This window comes from Rhinolophus hipposideros (genome assembly GCF_964194185.1).
Source record: "Rhinolophus hipposideros genome assembly, chromosome: 7".
Taxonomy (NCBI): Eukaryota; Metazoa; Chordata; class Mammalia; order Chiroptera; family Rhinolophidae; genus Rhinolophus; species Rhinolophus hipposideros.
Genome location: NC_138053.1, coordinates 8,083,190 through 8,107,964, shown reverse-complemented (window position 1 = coordinate 8,107,964; position 24,775 = coordinate 8,083,190). Strand labels below are relative to the sequence as shown.

At 48.5% G+C, this 24,775-nt stretch overlaps 1 protein-coding gene across 1 annotated transcript; it reads right to left on the bottom strand.

The window, feature by feature from the left end:
• Positions 1-1,058: 1,058 nt before the first annotated feature.
• Positions 1,059-9,556, bottom strand: ZP3 (zona pellucida glycoprotein 3; the record flags this gene model as incomplete). The annotated part of the gene is made up of 8 exons (XM_081053703.1): positions 1,059-1,279; positions 1,496-1,623; positions 1,763-1,854; positions 4,538-4,655; positions 4,751-4,928; positions 5,005-5,104; positions 6,808-6,930; positions 9,251-9,556. 8 exons carry the CDS (start codon positions 9,554-9,556, stop codon positions 1,059-1,061), a joined length of 1,266 nt encoding a protein of 421 aa, XP_080909829.1.
• Positions 9,557-24,775: the final 15,219 nt, after the last annotated feature.

Here is a 24,775-nt window from a genome sequence, read left to right as displayed (position 1 = left end):
AGCCAAAAGATGCGGCATTTAAGTACCTGTTGGGTCCATTCAGTTTATGCCTAACCACCCTGCCCAGCAGCTACCAGCCTGTTTTGCCATAGAGGATCCAAGAGCTCACAGCAGGTAACAAGCAAAGCTGAGATCCTGCAGTGAAGGCGACCTTTACCCAGTGAGGAGGAGGAGTCAGGTCTGGGGTAAGGTCAGAGCCAGCTCAGGGCCACCCCGCTGAGGAGCTTCACAACAGTCAGCAGAGGAAGCATGACCCCTTCCCCTGGAGAGGGGGCCACAAGCTCCCTGGACACCATTCCCTTGCAGGGCACTCCCAGGGGCTGTGGCCAGGGCATAGGGGAGGAAGACAATCTATGTGGGAAGAATGACATGAAGGTATGAGAGGCACAGAAACAGCTCCCCTCAGCGACAGGAAGCTCCCAGCAGGTCCCACCCTCCTGAGGTGCCCACCTCGGAGCCAGTGAGTTGGCTACCCTGTCACACACGGCCTCAGATGTGCTCCTGTACAGCAGCTCCAGGCTAAGGTGACAACTGCCTAGACCACTGCCCTAGATGCTCACCTCTGGCCTTCAAGGTCTCTGGCATATGGACATGTGGCTGTATGCCTGCTGCCCTTGGGGAAGGGGGCTAGAAGTCCTGCAGTCTTTTCCTTCCCACCCCACCTCCAAATCACATGCATGGGGCCCAGACACACACAAGACCCTTGGCTAGCCTAGAAGTCGAGCAGGAAGGGCCCACTCCACTTTTGCCCCCAACAGCCTTCATTGTGACCTCCTGAAGACATAACATTACAGTGGCTCCTGGGAAGATAAGCCTTGTCCCCAGGAAGGACATGCTACTTAAAGCCAGGAAAATGCAGGCTTACCTTCACAAACCAGTCTGGCCTCTCCTCTGTATAGACAGGCAGACTCACACTAGAGGCACAACAGTGCATACTGGGATTGTGCTGTTTGAACCCCCAGCGCTGTTTTACCGTCTGTCGCCTCCCCCGCGCAACCACTCACTGCTCACCCACACCCATAGTCACTGTGCTACACCCCAAAGGTTACTTTCTTCTTTTATTGGGAAGCATACACAGGGCACATCACAGGGTGGGAAGCAGCCTGACGCTTTTTGGCAACACCCAGGACAACGGCAGTCAGAGTCAGGGTTACTACCATTGCCAGGCCTAACCCCAGCATCACAGAGGTGAAAGAAGACGTCGACCCTTCCACACCGTGGTCACTAGCCTTTCCCAGGAAGATCAGTGGCCCCACTGTGACATCGGCTGCTTCTGTCACTGAAAGACAAGACATCAAAGGGTCACCTTAGTCCCTCTCCAGGAGTCACGTTAGGGCTTTGTTCTGCCTCAGTAGGCTGAACTAGCAGGTTTTAAGTAAGAAAACCCCAAACTGCATCCCCCAGGGGTAAACAGCTTTAAATGGGGGATAAAGAAGAAGAATGTCTCAAGTGACAGCAGGGAGGGCAACCGCCCTGTGGTCGACCCAGGGCCTACCATGCCTGCGACCGCGGGAAGCAGATTGATGCCACTGTTCCACTAGCCTCCTGGAACGACCTGGAATGCCACAGCTACCCTTGTTACAGCACTGACAGATATCAGCAGTGCCTTCTACTGGGGACCAGCTGAGAGGGAAAGACAGAAGGATTAGACGACGGTTGCCTGCAGGCAGCAGTTTACTGACAACGTTCGTATTGGGGGAACTGACACAAGGGTGACCCATCAGGTTTTCTACCCCAGCCATGTCCCATCTGGGCTCCTCACCTATTGGAGGACTTGCTGAAGGAACAGGCTTTGTTTAGTTGGTCTGGGACTCGGTCAGCCGGAGTGACCTTCAGATGGCAGGTGATATATACCTAGAAATAAAATCAGCTATTACTAGGTGGACGTCTAGGCTGTCAAGAACTTTAATAAGTCAGTTCTTATACAACCCTTAATCCTTGGGGGAAGGCGGGGGAAGAGCCCCAATTCAGAGATGGGGCAACCGAGGTTCAGAGGTTAACGTGTCTTAAATTTCAGGGCAAATAGCAAATTGGATTCTACGTTGTAACCCATCATCTTTATTGCCCCCATCTTTCCCAAATGTTTTCCAATCACTTAGCATGCCCAACCTTGGCCTATGAAGTTGGAACCTCAGGGACAGGGCCTGAAAGGCCCGATATGCCCCCAGCTACCTGGGATAGCGGGAGCTTTTGACAAGCCAGAGCTCAGGTCAGCCCTGGTCCCCTGGACGAGAGCATACCCAGCCAGAGGTTCCACTTCATACTCTAGGTGGTACACCAGTTTCCCCCACCCGCCCTTTAAGGGCACGGAAATTCCACCACCTTCTCTCCGAAGCCTTCTGTAGAGCCACAAACCTTGGCCACCACCTAGTGGCCAAGTACACAGGCAGGGAAACCATTTCAGAAACTTGAACAAGTCAAGATGCACTTCTGGCCAACTGCCTGCTGTCTGTCCCACCAGAGAATGTGTCCGGGGCCTTGGGGCCTATTCCAGGAAAGGAACTGCTTTTATCCTCAGTTTTTTCCCAGTACATTTTTCTGATGCTAACTAGGGCCTAAGATCCTAGGATGGTTCCCCATTAGCTCCTGAATAAGGTGTTCCTTCTGCCTTGTGCCATGGCCAGTCAGCCAGGCCCTTCTGCCCACCTTTGATGGAGAACCCTCCCAGAGCTCAGCATCATCCTCTGATCTTAGTTACCTTCCAATCCGTGGGGATGCCAATACCAGCTCAGGTTCCATCCATGCTGATGGCCACCACCTATATGAAACCTGATCTCCTTGCTCCCCACTGGACCACCGCTGAAGTCAACATCAACTCCGTACCCCTAACAGGGAGGTCCATAGGTGTTTGCTATAAAATTCCTTCAGTTTGATGTTTGATGATTTTCAGAATATGGAGAAAGGTAGTGCCAGGCCTCACCCCCATTAAGTGAAAATATATGGGATTATATGCAAGTAGCAGTATGTTTGACCTTTCCAGGTGCTCAGTATAGAGCCGGGGTTGAAACCCCAGTTTTAATCACTTCTCCCTCCTGAGCAGCTATTCCACACTTTACACTCTGCCCCCACTCCTATCTCAGGACACTTGCTTGAAGTCTGCTTATTTTTATTTGTAAGATTGCCAGCACTCCTTGGCGAGAGGCCAGTCCTTCTACCTGGGATTCCTGCCCCACCTGTCCACACCTCAGGCATCAGGAGCGGTCTACCTCTTAGTGCCCACCACTTCCATCCCCTTAGTTTCCAGTGGGCTTTTGAGCTTAGTGGTTCTCAAGGCCCCCAAATCAGCAGCAGCCACTGAAGACTACTTGTTAGGAATGCAGATTCTATGTTCCACTTCAGACCTACTGAACCAAACCCTGGAGGGGGGGCCCAGTAACCTATTTCCACAAGCCCTCCAGGTGATGCTGACGCATTTGGGTTTCAAAAAGTCACTGTTCTAATCTGATTAAGTTCAAGAGGCTACCCTGTATGAAAAGAAGTTCAGGCAACTTGGATGGACCTAGAGAGCATTATGCTAAGTAAAATAAGTCAGACTGAGAAAGACAAACACCATATGATCTCACTGATATGCGGAATCTAAAGAACAAAATAAACAGAAACAGACTCAGCTAGAGAGACTAAACTGACAGTTACCAGAAGGGACGGGGTTGAGAGGCTGGGTGAGAAGAGTGAGCAAGGAGAAAGGATTAAGAAGTACAAATTGGTAGTTACAAAACAGTCATGGGGATGTAAAGTACAGTATGGGGAATATATGGTCAATAATATTGTAAAAACTATGTAGACCTATGGGGGGATCACTGCATAAATTATATAAATGTCTAACCACTATGCTGCACACCAAAAACTAACATAAAATACTGAATGCCAACTGTCATTGAAAATAGTCACAAGGATGTACAACATAAGGAATATAGTCACTAGCGTAATAACTATGTACGGTGTCAAATGGGTAATAGACTTATTGGGGTTATCCCCTTGTGAGGCATATAAATGTCTAATCACTTTGTTTTGTACACCTGAAACTAATATTGTGTGTCAACGGTAATGGAAAACTGAATTGGAAAACTAGCTCATACCCACTTTCCTTGCCCTTCTGGAAAGCCTCCAGGAAGGCTGACACCTGCCTTTTTCAACTCCTTTACTCAACCCACCATCATCTGGGCTCTGGCCCTGCTCACCTTGGCAAGGACAAGATCAGTCACCAAATGCCATAATTGTTGGTGCTCATCTTATCTGAGCTGTCAGCCAAGTCTCCTGAGGTCCTGTTCTAGTTTGTTCTATTTCTAGGACTCCTGATTCCCTCCATCTTTCATTGGTTTTCTACCTATCTAAGGGTGTCACCCAGGCCTTCGCCTTGAAGATCGCACTGGAGCTCAGGCTTTACTTGGTAAGTTTATGGAGTTAGTAGGACGGGACAGAGCTATCAAGTTATTGCTCAAGGGGACTAGTGAGCTAAAACAGCAGCCAGTAAGCCTGATCAACCTGACCCCTAAACTTCAGCCTTATTCCAGGGTATTTAAAAAAAAAAAGCAATTACCGTGTTTCTGGAGTCATTAGCAAAATGGAACACGTCTACTGTGAACTGGAGGGTCTCTGGCCCGGGTCTGGGTGCTTTGAATGCAGACGAGGCATCGGAGAGCCCATCCACGAGACAACTTTGAAGAGAACGAGTGAAGAATGGAGTTAAGGCCGAGGAAGGTAGCAAGGGTCACCTTATGAGGGTTCCCCAGAAAGGCAGCCCAGCCCTCACCCATTGAAATCCACAATGGTGTGATAAGGGGAGGCATTCCGGTCTGGCGTCGGCGTGGCCACACAGTGGTCCACAAACAGTCGCAGTGGCACGTGGCTGCCAGTATGGACTTCGGCCTGGAGGTGAGCTATGTCTCCCAGCTGGAAGGTGGGGAACCTCTTCTTAGCGCTCCAGTTCTCTGAAGGGCACAGCCAGGGGTGAGAAACTGCCGGAGCTCTCCCTGCCATCTCCCCCTGCCAGCCCTCCTTGCTTACCCTCCATCAGGTACAGGGAGAAAACCAGCTTCTCTTCTGAGAACACCGTGGTTTTGAAGGGCACCCAAGTGGGCAGGATGGCCTGGCTGCTCACGTTGCCCTGCCTGGGAAGAGAACAGCAGCTGCCCATACCTGGTCTGGGGCTCACATCGTCTGGCCCCACATTGGTGGGGGGTTTCATTTTTACCTCATTGCAGAGTCCTCAGCTGTGTCCCAGACAGCCAGTTAAGGAAGTCCGAGCCTGTCCTTTCACCTCCCAAACTCAATACCCGTGCGTGGGCCCACCCCTCCCAGCCGTGAGGACATCTGGACTACAGCACGGAGACAGAAGTCTCAAGTTGCGTTGGTTTCTAGACCCACATCTGCTCCTCATTAAGGTTCACCCTTGAGGTTCAAGTTTGCGGTCTGAGGCAGCAGTCTCTCTCTGCACCACTCAGGGTTCTTGAGGCCAATCCTGGCAAAGGCAGCCCTTCAGAGATAAACGCAGTTAGGCCTCTGGTTCTTGAGAAGTCAGTGAGATACTCTGAGGCTGTACTGGGACAGGAAGTACCCCGGAAGCAGTCAGATGTCTCCAGATATCTGCCCTGCTGACCCCATGGGCTCTCATGAAGAGGCTACTTCAAGAGGCCTGAGAACCAGACCTCAGATAGCAGGAGCTACTAGGTTAAAATTTCCCAGCCTGTAGCAGACCACCTGCACTGTTAGCCATCGGGTCAGGTGAGCCAACATTCTTGGGTCAATCCCAGCCAGAGCAATTCTAAAGTGAGAGATGGCTGTGGTCCCAGGAGGGCTTCAGCCTCTGGCCAATGGGAGGGCAGGCTGGAGTCCTGTCCGTGGCTGCTCTGTGTCCCATACCCCACAGGGTCAGGCACCCAGCTCCTCCAGCTCTTGTTAGCTTCCTCAAGTCAGCCCTCTACACCCCTGCTGCCACAGTTGATGTCTTCTCATCCTAGTCTCCCAGTTGGTCTCCCCAACTTCCATCTGTCTCCTGTACCAGCTACCAGAGAAACTTGTGGGTTGAGAAGCGGTCCATTTGGCGTAGTGCTCAGGGAGGGGTGGCTGCTGCAATGTGAGCCTGAATGCCTTCAGTGTATCTACTGGCCTTTAGAACTCATCTGTCCCCCTTCTTGATGAGGCCCTTAGCTCCAGGCATTGGGCTGCAGGCTTACTAGTGACACACTGCTCTCCCCTGGGGTGTGTGTGGCTCTGCCCAGAAGGTCTCAGCCCCACCTGTCTCAAGGCTCCATCCTAGGATCTTGTTCTTGGAACCCCTCTCTGGACCCCTCCCCAGGCACATCTGTTGTGTCCTCGGGGTATCAGCACCACACCCACCTCCTCACCAGGAGAGGACAGGGATTAAGGCTCTACACACTCTGAATTCAGCCTAGCACAGGATTTAGCACTGTGTTAGAAGCCAGTCACCCTCTCCCCACACCTCAGTGCCCAAGCTCACGGGCACTGCTTAGTGCCAGGTCTTGAGGGGCTTCCCCCACCCACACTCATGTACTGGGGAAACCACAGGAAAAGAGCAGGCTGTGGTGGTCAGAGCCTAGGACTTCTCCTTACACTATTCAAAAAGTTTTAAACTCCAAGGAGGCCTGGGCTGGGCAGCCTGCAGCTTCCATCAAGAGGCAGCTGTGACCCAGATGCATTTCAGAGGCTCAGAGAAGACTCAGCAGGCGCCCCTCCCCAACCAGGGCAGTGACCACAGCCCAAACACTTCCACCTTCTCGCAGCTACCCAAGAGGCTGACGAGTTTGCCAAGGGGCCTGCATCACAGGTAGCGATAGGCCTGCCCTATACTGACCTGGGGAAACGGCACTCGATGGGCACCTCTGCAAAGTTAGTCCTCACGATGGACAGGTTTCCCACAGGGCGAGGTTTGTGCAGCAGAAAGGTGCTGTACACCAGGGCATCCTTGGTCACCTGAAGGAAAGGGATGGGGTCAACCCCACCAGCTTCACCTGCCCCACCAGCTTCACCTGCCCCACCAGCTTCACCTGTCCCAACCCATGCAAGGGCAAAGGGAGGGCAGCCCCCAGGGGGCAGAGAGAACATGGCTCCTGGACTTAAATCGCACTCTGCTGCTGACCCCGGGACAGGTAACACCCTCACACCTCAGTTTTTTTTCACCCCTGAAGTGTTGACGGCACCGCAGGGGGTCTGGCTCAGCTCCATGTTAGCCACCAAGCAGGTATCAGAGGCGTTGGGCACATGCTCCCTCCTGGGGCTGCCACCCCCACCCCAATCCACAGTTTCCTTTGTCAGGAGAGGCCTGGGGCCAAGAAAGCCCCAAGGAAAGTTCCAGAAAGTTCCAGGAGCTTTAACTCATTGTCACAGCAGTTAACACTTACCTTGCCCTCCTTCTTCTGATTTACTCTCAAACCCATTTACAGAAAGCCAATTCTGTTTAGTGGTTGCCTGAGGCAGGAAGAGCACAGGCAGGTGCTCCTGGGGCAATTTGCACCTTCCAATCCACGCTGCCCAGGTAATCACGGGGCCAAGTGGCTGCCTGGCCCACCCTAACCCCTCAATCTTCACGGGAGAGTCCTAGCTTTCTGTTAATGAGTGATCCAGATGGACCAGCTACATAATTCGTGGGGTCCAGTGCCAAATGAAAGTGTTCAAAAGTTAAGAATCTCAGGATAGGGCGGTCGATTAGCCCAGCAGGTTAGAGCGTGATGCTTGTTAACACCAGGGTTGCTGGTTCAATCCCCGCATGGGCCACTGTGAGCTGCACACTCCACACTAGATTGAAACAACTACTTGACTTGTAGCCGATGGGTCCTGGAAAAACACACTTAAAAGTTAAAAAATAATCCATTAAAGAATCTCGGACAACAGGGCATGGGCCTATGGGACTACACAGGTGTCATTCCCAGGCAGCCAGCCCTGGTCCCCAGGTGATCCCTGTCAGGCAAGATTGGGAAGCCCATCATGGGAAACACTGCACAGGAAAAGGAGTTGCCAGGCTAGTTGGAGTCACCTGGGATCTTAAAGATACTGAGATCTGGCTCCCACTTCTGTTCTGATTTAGTATAGGACACGGGAATGATTTTTTAAAGCCCCCAGCTGAGTCTAATGCACAAGGTTTGGGAATTACTAAGCTGGAATAATTCCTTAAATAACTCCTTCACCTCTCTGGCCTCCTTCCCCTCTCTTCAAGGATCTAAGGGGAAACCCTAGGAACCACCCCTAAGACCAGAACTCTGGTGGAGGGCCCCAGGGGCTGGGCTTGTCCTGCTCCAGGCAAATTACTGAGACTGGAGTCAAGGAGGGGCCAGGTTCTTCGTTTGGCAGAAGTCAGTCCAGGGGATCGTGGACCAGCTAGGATCTGTGCCCCGGCCAGCCCTGCCCTGCTGAAAGGCCCCTCCTTATAGTCTGAATACAGCAAATTCATTATAATTTCGACGAGATGCCCTAGAAACTTAACTCCTGTATATATGTCAATTAGCCTATAGTAAAATCGGTTTTGTTATACATTGTTTTGCTTAAAGTCACAGAACCTATTGATGACATTTAGTGAGGACTTACTGTATCTGCCTCCCCCCCTCCAGCTGCCCCAACTTGAGGGGGAGGCGGTGTGGCCTGGACAACTCAGCTGTCCTCCTGCATACACCTCCCACATTAAGCCCTGCCCCCATACACACACACACACACACACTTGGGGTGCCCCTAGGGGCCCAGTTTGTCTTTAAAGTCTTCAGCACAGATGTGGTCCTGATGTCCCTTGATGGCCCCCCACCACTTTTATTTTAGTTCCAGGCTTCAAGCCATTAAACATAAGTGAGATAGGCCAAAATTCTGGTTTTCCCTTTGATAACTTCCGGGCTTTGAGGCATCAAGGCTGATGTCTTCCACACAAGTTTCCAAAGCCCCCAGCCAGTGCTGGGCAACCCACAGTATTATCCTCTCTGTGTGATACCCCCATCCCACATGGGCCACATCTCTTCTAGATGCCCTCCAGGGGTTCATAAATCCTCAGGAATCAGAGTGGGGGTACCCAGTCTGGCCCAAAGAACACTGCCCCGTGGACGCCACCCCACATGCCTAATTTTAGTAACTAGAGGCCGGAGCTTCCTCCCCAGCCCACCCGCACTTCAGGCCTCAGCTACTCCACCACTCCACCCTACAAGTGAAGGGGAGCTGCCCCAGCCCCACCTCGAACTGGCTGGCTCTGCCTCCATACTCCCCATCACCGGCCATCTCCCATGTCCTCCCACCGAAGCCAGGGCCCAGGCCTCACCTGCACGCTGTTGCCACACTCATGTAGCCCGACCTCAAATCTGACAGTATCATCCATGTCTGTAGAGACCAGGGGCTCACAGGCCTCAGGGCCCAGGGTGAGGTCTGCAGGCCTGATGAGCTTGCCAGTGCCAAAAAGGTCTTTGCTGACAGTGACCACAAGCTGAGCCTCCAGACACTCCACCATTAGGGGTGGCTTAGATTGCACGGGGCGGCGGGCCCCACCCAGCCAGAGGGGCTGGGGGTAGCACAGCTCCGTGCTCCCCCAGAGCAGAAGGCAGACGAAGAGGCCGTAGCTCAGTGCCATGACGCCTGTCCACACTCCTACGAGTAACTGCGTACATCCCACCCGCTGTCTTATACCCTAGATGATGGCCACTTACACCTGAGCCCCCACCTGCCTTCCTTCCCCAGCCAATCCAGTCAGCTAGGCCCTTGATGCTCAAACGCGCCCCCCATGTGGTGGCAGGAGCGTCACCTGGGGCTTGTTAGAAACGCAGGCTCTCAAACCCACCCCAGACCACCGAGGCAGAAGCTGGTTTTGGCTCTCTCCCAAAGTCATTTGTATTCATGTTAAAGTTTGAGAAGTGTAGGCTGACAGCCTGGTCAGTCGTAATTTCTCACTCTTTTCTACTCTCACCCCGTGTGTCCACCCTTTGCTCGCCCTGCCCTGGTAGTCCAGCAAGGGGTATAAGGGCGGTGCCAGGTTGATGGGGGAGGCAAGAAGAAAGGTCTTGATTGAAGGGTGGGAAGAATTTGATCAGAGACAGCAGGGAGCTCATTTCAAGTGAGAACAGGAGGAGGTATCGTTAGGAACTTGGGAATTTTATGGGCTGTTGCCCAATATTACGGGAGGTAGAAGGGGAGGTCAGTTTAGGCAAGGGAGTTATGTGTACAGAGGTGTGGAAAGGGCACCGGGTGGGCTGAGGGGAAAAACCCAGGAGCTTAGAGTGGCTGGAACCTGGGTGGGATGGGGTGCGGGGTGGGGAGTGGAAGTTTAGGGGTCTGGTAGGTGAGGAAGGCCACAGAACGGTGCAGAAGCAGGTGAGGAATCTGGCTGGCTCTGGCCGGCAAGCCCCGACTTCCCAGGGTCAGGCGGCTACTGCAGCTGTGCTGCTGGGAGAGCAGGCGAGGATGAAGAGGGACTAACATGGTCCACATTTACCAATGGCAGACTCTGTCGGGTCTGGGGGAGACTCCTTTAGGAGGGGGGAGAAGTCCAAAAAGTAAGGGCACTTAATTCCTAGGGGCAGAAGTGTGTGCTCACTTGCAAACATTTGCTTCTAAAGTAATTGAACCATAAATTTAAGTCGCTAAAATACCTCCACGGTGGGTTTTATTTTGGTTGTGTGCTCATTTTTTTTACACTATAGTTTACTTGTGGGAAAATAGATAAACAGAAGGAAGAGAATACCCCCACAACTTCCTTTGACCTGACTGACATAAGTGGGGGCAGCAGAGAGAAGCAGGTGTAAGCTCAGAACTCAGGCTCCAGCTCACCTGGGCGGCTTACCACTCCCCCCTGTGTTTCCTGCCCACTAAGCCCAGAGGGAGGGAACCAGCTGTGGCCTGAGAGCCCTGAGGGACAGCTAGCTGGAGAGACTGTATCCTAGGAGTGGGGGCCCACTGCGGAAGGGGACTGTCCATGCTTGTTTTGCACAGCTGTGTTTGCGGATTTGCTGGTTGTCGAGTGGGGTGGGCTGAGGATGAAAGATCAGGGTCTCCCTGAAGCCTCCTATTCATCCCCTCTCCCTCTCTGCCTGAGAGCTAACCCCCTTTAGAAGACCTCAGAAAAAAAGAGATGAAAGAATTGGTGAGGGTGGGGTTGAAACCAGAGGGCAACTGAGTCCGGGACTCATGCTGTCTTCGCTGCTCAGCCACTAGACCAGGGGTGTCCAAACTGCGGCCTGCAATCCATTGTTAATTGGCCTGCAGCAAATTCCAAAAATATATTTAGTTTACTTAAATAAACCAGGTGAAGCAATACGAACTTCACCTCGAGTGAGTGGCCCGGCTGTTTGTGTATTTTACCGCATATGGCCCTTGGTGAACACCGTTGAAAACAGTTTGGACACCCCTGCAATAGACCGACACAGGAGTTGGGCAATAGAATAAGCGTTTATTGTCAGAGCACCGGTAAACTGAGAAGGCAGCAGGTTAACACCTTCAAAACTGCCTCACCATTCGCAGACCAGCTTAGGGTATTTAAGGGAACATCTGGGTGTTCCTCCAGAGGCTATGTGACAGTTCTGGGGGTCTGTTCCCCTTCAGGGTGCCTCCCTCTGTTATCGTAACTGATAGTGTCAGCGATCAGGGAACAGTGATGGGAGCAGCCTGGGAAGGCGCGGAGCAATAGAGTTTGTGATCAGCAAGCACACGGGCATTAATCATGAGCCACAGGGTAATCTTCTAAAGCAAGAAACCTGGACAGGGGCAGGGCATTCAGGAGGCATTGAGCTCCAGCCGCAGGGGGTACTTATTGTTTATGGACTTCCGAAAGGTGAGGCGGGGGACACAGTGAGGCTCCTATCACAGGGGTCCCAACCCGGCCCATGCTTCAATTACCCACTGTCAAAAGGCAGAGTCCATATTGATGAGACCAGTTTGAAGTGAATTTGTCCGCTGTGGCGTTGAAGGAAGGCTTGAGCTTCTAGTGTGCGCTGGGCCTTCAGCAGCCAGCTGGCAGCAGCCCTACAAGCAGGGGCAAATTGATTACAGCAGCAAGACATAAGCCCTATTACTACACACAAAAGGAAAAGAACTGCTGCTCTAAGACTGGCAAGGCTGGAGAGCCAAGAAGTGAGTCAGGATAGATCAAAGCCAAAGAAGCCTTCTCTCCGCTCAATGCTAGGTACAATTTTATGGATTTGTTTGACCTTCCCTTCAATTAGCTGGGAATGATCTGTAAGGTTAAAGCAACAAAGTCCTTTAAATTTTTCTCATCTGGTTGTGTCTTTAGTAACAAATAATCTATAGCAGCTCTATTTTCAAGCACTACCTCTCTGACTGATCCTAGTGCTTCCCCGATAGCATGGATGGTCTGAGAGGTGGCATTTAGGGATTTTACCACAGAGCACGCCCTTCTATTACATTCAGGGCCTAGAGCAGTTGTCTGTGCTGTCCGGTTGGGTGGGGTCTCTGTGGCATAAAAACAGTTAACCTTCCAAGGGAGCAAGACCCTCCTGTACTAGGGGTTGGCACATAAGAATAGACAGTTTTTCTACATATGGGGAACCACCCAGCAGGTAACTTAGCATGTTCATTGACATAACTCATGGAGGTGGTGGAACCACAGTTTAGGTCCTTATCAGCTATAACGACAAAACAAGAGTTAGTAAAACCTGTAATTGTTACACATTCCTCTGCTGTCGTTACCGCAGAGACCTTGAGAGAAAACATAGTTCTGTCGTCAGTAACAATAGGACCCCAGTTATAAATGTCAGAGAGTATGACATAGGCTTGTTAATAAATTGGAACAGGGTGTGATTTCTAATAGTCTTTACTGGAGTACACATTCCTATTAAGCAGGAGGTGAAAGCCTGTTCTACGTATGTCCCTCCTGAAAGGCAAAAGTCAGAAACATTAAGTACATGTTTGGCTAAATAAACCCAAACATTTTAATTCCTTTCCAACGGGATTGGTCCCTCTGAGGAGCATCCTAGGAGGAGTACCGTGAGAACCCGTGTTTGAGTCCCCTAGTGGCCTGGATTTCCATGTTGCAGTGTGTTCTTTTCTATCTTCTAGCTCTGTCTTCTTCCTTCTGGTGTGGTGGATTCAGGGCCAGACTCCCTCAAGTTTCGCAGCCGAGTCTGTACTTAGGAGCATGGCCCACAGTCTGGTCCACTGTTCGTTTAGCTGGTCAACAGCTCCTTGGCGTTTCCAAGTTTTGAGCAATAGTTTTTCCCTGGTCTTGAAGAGATGGTATGGTCCCTCTAACGGAACTGACTCCTTATTGTAGGCAAATTTATGTAAGGTCTCTACTACCTGGGTAAGTTCCCTAAGATAATTCCTAACATGAAAATCATGGTTAAGCTTAGATGGAGCTATGTCCCTCAGGGTCTATGCAAAAGGTCTCCCATACGGAATGGTCTCCCATAAACAATTTTTAAAAATTTTAAACAGGTTTAATTTAAGCCTGCTTTGGGGAGCCACCTGGACTCTCAGCAGAGCAAGTAGCAGTGCTTGAGTCCATGGTAGCTGAGTTTCCCTATGGTCTTTGTTTGTTTTGTTTTGTTTTAAGATTTTATTGGGGAAGGGTAATGGGACTTTATTGGGGAACATTGTATACTTCCAGGACTTTTCCAAGTCAAGTTGTTGTCCTTTCAATCTTAGTTGTGGAGGACACAGCTCAGCTCCAGGTCCAGTTGCCGTTGTTAGTTGCAGGGGATGCAGCCCACCATCCCTTGTGGGAATTGAACCGGCAACCTTGTTGTTGAGAGGACGCTCTAATCAACTGAGCCATCTGGCCGCCCCAGCAAAGATTTTTGTTAAAGTGAAAGTACAGCTCTCTTATGAGAGGGGGTACCCGAAACTGGGATACCCCAAGCGTTTCTTAATAATGTCCTGTGCTGTTCGTGTTAAGTGAATTCCAGTGATCCCAGGGGGCTATATAATCAAGTAAAGCACCTTGCCCCAAATGCGTGGCCTATTGTATTTCTTGGAGAATAGATGGCAGGAGCAGAAAGGATGAAGATGTTCCCTTCAGAGTTAACTGTCCATTTTCCTACCGGACCATTTGGTGTGTGGTCCCTCTTGGATGCTTCTTGTAGGTCTATCTCTGAATAAACAGGCTGATGACTCTGGAGATCTCTGGCCCCGAACCGCATCCATGTGGGCTGCCTCCGTGGCTGCAAAGTCAGCCCGTCTGTCTCCTGTTGCCAATTGATCTCTGCCTTTTTGATGCCTTGGGCAACGCATTAGGGCTACCTGGGCAGGTTCTTGGACAGCCTCAAGTAGTTGTAAAATTTCTGAGGCGTGTTTTATTTCTCTCTTCCCTGCTGTAAGGAGACCACGTTTTTTCCACATAGTCCCATGTGCATGGGAAGGTGTACTTAGAGTCAGTGTAAATGTTGATTCGTTTTCCCTTGGCTAGTTTAAGTGCATGAGTTAGTGTGACGCATTTGGCCTTCTGGGCCAACATACCTACAGAGAAAGGTCGGGCCTCTATTGTTTGGTCCAAAGTAACTACCACGTACCCGTTGTCGATGAAGCTATTTCCATCCACGAAGAGCCCAATCTGGGTCCTGGATGGGCTGGTCCTGTAGGTCTGGCTGACTGGAATAGACTAATTCCACAGTTCCTATACAATCATGTGTTAACCGTTCGTGGGGGAGAGGTACCATTTCCCCTCGAAAATAAGACCTAGCCAGACCATCAGCTCTAATGCATCTTTTGGAAAAAAAATTAATATAAGACCCGGTCTTATTTTAAAATATAGTAAAATATTTTACTATAGTAAAATAAGACCGGGCCTTATGTAATATAATTTAATATAATATAATACTGGGTCTTATATTAATTTTTGCTCCAAAAGACACATTAGAGCTGATGTCCAGCTAGATATTTTCAGGGAAACATGGTAGCAGTGTTGCTGCATTTAGGACAGTGATGGTCTAGAGTTGGAGTTTCGGATTATCTAGCAGAATGGCTTGATATTATATTTACCCATCCGTCCGGCTGTCAAACATAATCTGCCCTTTGTTTTTGTTTTTTTTTGGGGGGGAGGGAAGGGGAACAGGACTTTTTTTATTGGTGAACAGTGTGTGTACTTCCAGGACTTTTCCAAGTCAAGTTGTTGTCCTTTCAATCTTAGTTGTGAAGGGTGCAACTCAGCTCCAGGTCCAGTTGCCATTGTTAGTTGCAGGGGGTGCAGCCCACCATACCTTGCAGGAGTCAAACCGGCAACCTTGTGGTTGAGAGGACGCACTCCAACCAACTGAGCCATCTGGCCACCCGGGAGCTGAGCGGCAGCTCATTGACTTCATTCTAGTTGCGAAGGGCTCAGCTCGCTGGCCCATGTGGGAATCCAACTGGCAGCCCCGTTTCCCAGAGCTCACTGTCTAACCAACTGAGCCACCCGTCTGCCCCCCGCCCTTTTGTTCTAGTAATGGTAACACCTGGTGTGGCACTTGTACAGTTATGTGCTGCCCAAGAGAGAACTTTTTCACCTCTTGGACTAATTCACAGGTGGGCCACCCGGAGGCAGCAGGGCCATCCCTGCACTGTGCTATTCAAGCTCTCGGAAAGGTGAGCGACTGGCTGTTGAGCAGTCCCCATCATCTGGATTAGCATCATCCGAGCAAAACCTTGTTTCTCATGACCGTATAAGTGGAATGGCTTAGACATATTAGGTAGCCCAGGGGCAGGGGCAGAGCTTAAGAGCTCCTTTATTTTTTGGAAGGTGATTTGACATTCAGGAGTACGATCAAGGGGTAATTTTCCCTCCCCTTTTAGGGCCTCATATAGAGATTTGGCGATGAGGCCAAAATTAGGAATCCAAATCCTGTAAAATCCAGCCATTCCCCAACATCCTCGTAACTGCCTCTTAGTTGTAGGAGTTCCCAGACCAGTTATAAAATCCCTCCAGCCTTTGAGAAGGCTTCTCTTTCCAGGCTCAAGAAGGAACCCTAGAAAGGTCACCTGGTTTTTACAGATCTGGGCTTTTTCTTGGGAAAACTTGTACCCAAGCCAGGTGGTTTAAAGTCTCTATGATATTATTTAGGCCATCTTGTTCAGAGTCACTGGTGATTAACAAATCATCCACAAATTGCAGAAGCACTCCTTTTTCTAGTGTAAGGTCTGCAAGTTGTGGGCCAAGTCTTCCTTGAAGAGGCTAGGGGAGTTCTTAAAACCTTATGGCAACACAGTCCAGCAATATTGCGTCCTCACTAGTGAGTCCAGGTCTTGCCATTCAAAGGCAAACAGCTCTTGTGATTGTGGGTCTAAAGGCATATAGAAAAAGACATCTTTCAAATCCAGCGCATTATATAGTACTGGAAAGTCTCGGGAATGCCAATCAACAAGCTGTACGGATTAGGTACAGTCGGGTGAATATCCTCCATTATTTCATTACTTTCTCGCAGATCCTGGGCTGATCCTGGACAGACCGGCATTCCTGAGATTTAGGTTTCTGAACTGACAGAATAGGGGTGCTACATGGTGACCAGCAGGGCTGAAGAAGGCCTAAATCCTTGAATTTCTGAATTAAAGTTTGGATGACTTTCAAGTCTTCCTTTTTGAGGGGGTACTGTCTTTTTCAGGGAGTCGATGCCTCCTCTTTCAGTCTTATTTTTATTGGTTCACTGTTCTTGGCCCTGCCAGGATTCCCATCTGCCCAAAACGGAGGGACTGATGCGTAATAAGAGAGTATTAATAGAATCTTCTAACCTGTTTTCCGGCTTTGCAGTTAGGTCCTCTCCTTCCAGGAGCATCTGGAGCCGATACACGTTTTCTTTAACTTTTTTTTTTAATTGGGGGGAAGGGAACAGGACTTAATTGGGGAGCAGTTGTGTTTTTCCCAGGACCCATCAGCTCCAAGTCAAGTTGTTGTCCTTTCGATCTTAGTTGTGGAGGGTGCAGCTCAGCTTCAAGTCCAGTTGCCATTGCGGCTGCCCCTCGGCAGCTCAGCAGCAGCTCAGCTCAAGGTGACGGGTTCAATCTTAGTTGCAGGGGGTGCAGCCCACCATCCCTAGCGGGAGTCGAACTGGCAACCTTGTGGTTGAGAGCATGCATTCCAACCCACTGAGCCATCCGGCCACCCAGGAGCTCAGTGGCAGTTCATCGTCTTCATTCTGGTTGCAGAGGGCACAGCTCACTGGCCCATGTGGGAACCAAATTGGCAACCCTGTTGCCCAGAGCTCACCAACTGAGCCACCCGTCTGCCCCACCAATACACGTTTTCAATTGGTACCTGTAGGTGGAGCTGGTTTGCTTCAGGAGAAAAAGTTATTTGCGCATATAATTTTGAGAATCCTGGCCCAGCAGAGATATTGGACAATCAGGTATATGGCTGCAAATGTGTGTCTTCTACTACACATTGTAGTGGTTGCAGAAAATGCTGATATTCTAGTTTGCTGGTCACACCAGTGACCTGGACAGTTTGCCGTGAAAGGCCAGTAATTTTCTCATTCAGAACAAAATACATAGCACCAGTACTTTCCCACTGTCAATTGTACCCGGGGCTCTTTAGGGGTGATTGCTAAGGCCTTTGGGGGGAACAGAGGAGACCTCAGGCCCCATCATTCTTCCTCAAAGCCAGCCATTCTTTCAGCCATGAGGGCTGTTGGTGGTTTTCCACCCTTTGACTTGCCTGTGTTAGGGCATTCTCTTTTCCAACGTCCTTTTTCCCTCCAATAGGTGCATTGATCTTGTCCCAGTGAGGGAGCCAATAGCTGCCTATTTTTGTTTTGTAATTCACATCCCTTTGCTTGATTAAGAAAAATAGTGGCAGCTTTAGGGGCGGCCGGTTTGCTCAGTTGGTTAGGACCTGATGCTTGTAACACCAGGGTTACCGTTTCGATCCCCGCATGGGCCAGCGTGAGCTGCACCCTCCACAACTAGACTGAAACAACTATTTGATTGGAGCTGATGGGTCCTGGAAAAACACACTTTAAAAAAAAAATTTTTTAAAAGTGACATTAAAAAAAAAAAATAGTGGCCGCTTTAGCCTTCTGGTACTCACGACTTTTAAACACCTTGTAGGTGATATCTACAAGCTGAACTGAGCGTGTGACCTGGTCACAACTCCACCTAACTTTGGAAGTTTATTCCGGACGTCCAGACGTCTGGGAGACAAAGCTCATACTAATCATATATGAGTTTTCAGCTGCTTGATGATCAATATCCATATATTGTCTATAGGCTTTGCAGAGTCTAACAATTCTGAGGCATCCTCATTGGGTTTTGTTGGACCGTCAGCACCATGATTTGGCTCTTTTGTTTTGGCACCCCTTTACGTAGCCCCTCTAGGAGACATCGCCGGGGATGTTCTCATCTGGACTGATCATTCCTGTCATTAGGGTCCCAGTCTGGCTCAACCAGAGGGATCGCCCTGTCTGGTGCTGGGGTCTCATGAGGGTCCTCCTGGCGCAGCCTCTCAGCTCCTTCCCTGGCCTAGCCTGTCACCAGCCTTCACTGACTGCAGTTAGCAGCTCATGGAGCAGGGCTTGTACATCTGCCTATGCGGGCCGGTAGGTGGCAAACACTGAGGAGATCAGATCAGTCATCTTTTGGGGGTTATCTCCATAAGAGGGGTTAAGATTCTTCCAATTCGTTAAATCTGAGGTGGAAAAAAGAGTATGTGCCCAATAATATCCATCAGGCTGTCCTCCGGGGCCAACTCCGACAGCCGGACACCTCAAAGTGTATTGCCCTGCTGTGGCTCCTTGGCTCCTCAGCCCTACTTCAAATTGGGTACCTTGTCTGGTACGAGAGGAGGAGACCATTCCATCAGCCCTGTCTATATTAGGCACTCCCAGTAGTGGGGGATAGGTTGGGGCTGCTGGGTATTGATTTCCAGCAGCCAGGACATTGAATTCCTCTTTATCCTTTAATTCCCCTGATCTAGAGTTGGGAGTAGGGACAGCTACTGGTTCCAGCACCAGACAGTCTGCTCGTTTCCCTCTTTCCTAGCTTCCAAATTATGCAAACTCATGAACATCTGTACATAAGGTATTTCATCCCATTTCCCAGACCTCTGACAGGTGTAAAATAGTGTAATAATTCAACAAACCATTGAGCTGCCAGCACTCCCCAGAATCAACATTGGCAGCGGTATTGCAATAGAATACTAATTTCGTTTGGTTAATAGCTCATAGCCGTAATCTTGCCCATGGTCTAATCTGCCCAGTGGCTCTGGGCTGGGATTGAAACCTTAGATCACATTATTGAGCTGGAACAAAGGCAGTCACACTTAACACGAACTTGAACACACAGACAACTCAAGAATTCCCTGGGTTGGACAGAAAAAAAACAGACAAACACCAGAAAAACCAGATTCGGATCCGAACACCAGATACAGAAACCAGGCCTAGTTAGGTGCCAGATTTGGATGCAATATCATCTTATTCCATATACGTGGTCCATCAACCATCAGGCAGGCAGTCAGTGGGTTTAAGACCGCCAAAGGCCGAGAGCAGGTACGGTAGCTTTTACTGTATGGCAGATGGGCCCCGCCTCCTGGGGAACAATGTTTCCATCCACTACCTGTGCTTCCAGAAGCAGAGCAAGCTTGCCACCAGAGCCCCTTACTGGTGGGAGTATTATGCCTTGTCAGATATTGCAGTCTCTCCTATTGGTGCCAATGTGTCAGCACAACCCCCAGATGGCCCCCAAAGAGGAGCCCCAGGTGGTGAGTGCAAAATCCTCCGACTGTGAATGCTGGGGCCAAGTCACTCTCCAAACCAGTAATGAGAGGCAAGAAAACGGAACAAATGCTTATTCTATCTCAACTGAGCAGGAAGGTGTCTGTGACGGGCGGGCCCTGGCGCAAGCCCCACCTCTGTGAGCAAAATCTCTTGGCAGCTACTTCCAGAGGTCAGTCTTGTGCCAAGGAATCTGCCCAGTCCCAGGCAGCCCCGGAGACCCGTCACAAGCCAAAGGACTTACTGGAGGAACCCCAAGGCCATCCAGTGGCAGACTTGCCAGAAACTGAAACTGGAGGTCAACCGAGTCTGAGGCTCGTTCTGCCTGCAGCTCAGCAAATAGAACCACACAGGAGTTGGGCAACAGGATAAGTGATTGTCAGAGCACCTGTGATCTGAGAAGGTAGCAGGTTAGCACCTTCAAAAACTGCCTTAACATTCTCAGACCAGCTTAGGGTATTTAAGGGAAAATCAGGGCATTCTTCCAGAGACTGCATGACGGTCCAGGAGGTCTGTTCCCCTTCATGGTGCCTCCCTGTAACTCTTTGGTGGTGTCAGCAATCCGGGAGCGGTGATGGGAGTAGCCTGGGAAGGCGCTGAGCAGTAGAGTTTGTGATCAGCAAGTAAACGGGCATTAGTCATGAGGATACAGGATAATCTTCTAAAGCAAGGAATCTAGACGGGCACAGGGCATTCAGGAGGCATTGAGCTCCAGCTGCAGGAGGTGATTTATTGTTTAACTATAGATTAAGGAAAGGTGAGGCCAGGGACACAGCGAGGTCCCGATTATAGGGCTCCCAACTGGCCCCTGCTTCAAGGTGAGGCATGTACATACTGGTGTGGTGAGTCTGGGTGAGGATGGGGGAGTCTGGGTGCAGGTGGGGTGGTGGTAAGCATGTGGGGGGACTTGTGTGCCCCTGTTTTAGAAAGAGTACTAGAGACGTCTCCATCAGGAAGTGTGACCCGCCCAGCCCAACCCAGATCCTAGGTCTTCTGCATTTTTCTGAGAAGTGCTTCCCTCTGGTGGACAGAATGCACCAAAAGCGTGGCCACCGGCCCAGAGCATTTTCCTTAAAATTCTTTAGAGCCCAGATATTGGTTTCTAAATACTACTCCTCTCTAAAAGCAGGACCCAGAGCTCCTTGGAGAATTGGCTGATTCCAGGCTAGGTCTGGGAAAATACGAGGAGCCTCTGGAACAACTTGTTATGCCAAAAAATGCTCACAAGATGATGAGGAGGTGTCAAAAGAACACAGGAGCCAAAATGAATGGTGGGAAGTCCCACTGGCTGAATGGGGACAACTGTGTATCAAACTGAGTCGGGCAGTAAGGACTACACATTGACTAAAATGAGAATCCATGAGCGTCCATGCTTATGACAAATACATACGAGAAAACATAAATGGGAAAGCTTTTTCCATAAAGGGAAACCTCCTTGCAGTAGAATGCCCACTATTAACCATTTGCAGTCATCGTAGTAGAAATAGACTCAGGCAAGAATTATCAGTGCATGTGAAAAATTAGTTGGTGGCATGATGGAGATATTAGTGAACTATGGTGGTGATCATTTTGTAATACACAAAAGTGTCAAATCAACGTACTGTACATCTTAAACTTATACAATGTTATATGTCACTTAGATCTTGATAAAGCTGGGGGGAAGTTCTGGAAATGGATGGTGGTGATGGCTGCACAACAATGTGAATGTACTTAATATGGCGGAACTGGATACTTAAAAATGGTTACAATGGTAAGTTTTATGTTGTATGTATTTTACCACAATAAAAAACAATAGATAACAAAATAAAACTAGTTGATGGAGGGGCGACCGGATGGCTCAGTTGGTTAGAACACGAGCTCTTAACAGTGGGGTTGCCGGTTCGATTCCCACATGGGATGGTGGGTTGTGCCCCCCGCAACTAAAGATAGAAAACGGCGACTGGACTTGGAGCTGAGCTGCGCCCTCCACAACTAGATTGAAGGACAACTTGGAGCTGATGGGCCCTGGAGAAACACACTGTTCCCCAATATTCCCCAATAAAAAAATTTAAAAACCAAACAAACAAAAAACTAGTTGAGGGAAGTTTGAATACGTAGTCTCAAAGTTTCTCCCTAAAGATTCTTTTTTTTATTTTATTTTAAGATTTTTTTTATTGGGGAAGGGGAACAGGACTTTATTGGGGAACAGTGTGTACTTCCAGGAATTTTCCAAGTCAAGTTGTTGCCCTTTCAATCTTAGTTGTAGAGGGCGCAGCTCAGCTCCAGGTCCAGTTGCCATTGTTAGTGGCAGGGGGCGCAGCCCACCATCCCTTGTGGGAGTCGAGGAGTCGAACCCGACAACCTTGTGGTTGAGAGCCGGTGCTCCAACCAACTGAGCCACCCGTCCGCCCAAGATTCTTTATTAACTACAAAGGAATAAGTGGTTACTTTATAGAGGATAAATCTGGCAGACACCACTTTAGTCTCTTGTCAAAGTTAACTGCTAATGGAATAAACATTATCTTATTAGTGGGATAAACGGACATCAGCGACCTCCTGATGTGAGAGGATGATGTCCAGTGTTTAGAAAAAAGCACATTTGTGTATGCATATATGTATATATGTATATGTATATAGAGACATGTCATATTCACACAAATATAAAGATAGTGAGAGAAAGCATATGTAGCAAAATGTTCATATTTGCTGAATGTAGGTAAAAGGTAAAGAAAATTTCAAATTAAAAAGTTAAAAATAGGGACAAGCCCAGTGGCTCAGGCAGTTAGAGCTCCATGCTCCTAACTCTGAAAGTTGCCAGTTTGATTCCCACATGGGCCAGTGGGCTCTCAACCACAAGGTTGCCGGTTCAACTCCTCAAGTCCCCCAAGGGATGGTGGGCTCTGCCCCCTGCAACTAGCAACGGCAACTGGACCTGGAGCTGAGCTGCGCCCTCCACAGCTAAGATTGAAAGGACAGCAACTTGACTTGGAAAAAAGTCCTGGAAGTACACTCTGTTCCCCAATAAAGTCCTGTTCCCCTTCCCCAATAAAATCTTAAAAAAAAAAAAAAAGTTAAAAATAAATCCTCTTCAGGTCAGTGCAAGTGAAAGAGAAGACAATGGGATCCATTTTCGGAAGAAGGCTGTTAACTGGGTTTCAAAAGCAACTGCTTAAACAAAACAGAAGGTTACTAGGCATAAAACAAATAAAGATCTGTAAGATCTTTGAGGAAAAATTTATGCAACTTTATTGAAAGTCATCAAAGAATACCTAAATACACAGACAGATTGCCCATATTCATGGATGGAAAATACAATGTCATAAAGATATCAATTCTCCCAAAATTAATCTATAATTTCTATCAAAATCCCACCAGGTTGTGTGTGTGTGTGTGTGTGTGTGTGTGTGTGTGTGTAACTTGAGAAACTGATTCCAAAATTTATGTGGAAAGGCTAAGGACCAAGGAAGCTAAGATTTTGAAGAGAAAAAACAGCGTGAGAGACACACCCTAGCAGATATTAAGATACAGAGCCATAGTAATTAAAGCAAGGTACTATTAGGACAAAAACTAAAATAATAAAATCAATAGTGGAGTAGATGAGACAGCCCGGAAACAATTACTTGTATATGTGGAAATACAATACATGACAGAGGGAACAGATGGACAACTCAATAAAAGGAGCTGTGACAATTATTATCCATATGGGGAAAAAATTGGATTTCTGCTTCACACATAAAAATGAATTCTAGATACATTAAAGAGCTGAATGTAAAATAACAAAACTTTCAAATTTTTAAAAGGAAACATAACTTCCTAAGGCAGAGTAAGGTAGACAGTATTTGCTAAATATAACACCCCTACCCCAAAAAAAGCAAAAATATAAAAGAAAGGTGACTTTTTAGGGCACTTTCATAAATCATGATAAAATTGCTATAATAATAATAATTACCATTTATCATCGACTCACAACATGCTGGGATTAGGCTAAGTACCCTAACCCTTATATCCATGTAGAGAAGTGCCCCTGGCCCCATTTTACAGATGTGTGAACAAGCACTCAGAGAACTTGTATCCAAGGTTACACAGCCAGCAAGAATACAAACCAAGATTTAGCCCCAGGTCTATTGGGCTCCAGTTCCTGTTCCTTTGTCCCTACACCTTACCCTCTCTCTGACATTGTATGGCAGAGTTAATAACACCCAATGTGTGTGTGAGGCAGAGAGATACACTCAGATAAATAACTCTAATACAAACAAGTGTTAGGGTACATAGTATACTTAGATCCCCAGCTAGTTCACGTCAGATATTCAATAGATGATTAAAAAATAGGAATTTCCTTTCTGCCTGTCATCCTGAGAAGACAAAATAGTTGGCATGTGATAAAGAATAAGAACAGCCACAAACTGTGGGGCAGCTGAAATTTGCCAGACACACATATGCACACGCCCCTGATCTTAGGCCATTTTATGAATTCTGTAGCCAGACTTTAGCTGGGGGGGCTCTGATGGGCTAACACTTGGCACATTTTTTGTGCAGTGGGTGAGGTGAAAAGAAATGTAGGGGTATAAAAGGAAAGGGGCTCTGGAGTACGTGGGAAACTTTTCACTATTTCATTATATGTCAAATGGTGTATAAAATTTACAGCCCACTTGACCAAGTATGTGACCTTGGTTACAGCTAAGGAAAATGGATATTTTGTATAATCTTTTAGCTTTTCATTATAGTGTTACAAATTACCTTAAAATAAAGAAGTGTCTAAAGTAAAAATGAAATCCATTCCCAACCATTGTTAACAACTTACGGTAAATCCTCCTAGACATTTTCTTCTATGTATACATAATCATTTCAAACACACTTAGTAAATGCAGCCTGGAACAGAGAAATAAAATTAGATCCTGGAACAGAAAAATTATAAAAGACATTAGTGGGAAAACTGGGAGTGTCCAAATAAAGTCTGGAGTTTGGTTAATATTAATGCACCAATGCCAATGTATCAGTTTTGGTGTTGTTGTTTTTATAATTTTTTTAAATTGGGGAATATTGGGGAATAGTGTGTTTCTCCAGGGCCCATCAGCTCCAAGTCATTGTCCTTCAATCTGGCTGTGGAGGGCGCAGCTCAGCTCCAAGTTCAATCGCTGTTTTCAATCTTAGTTGTAGGGGGCGCAGCCCACCATCCCAAGCAGGAA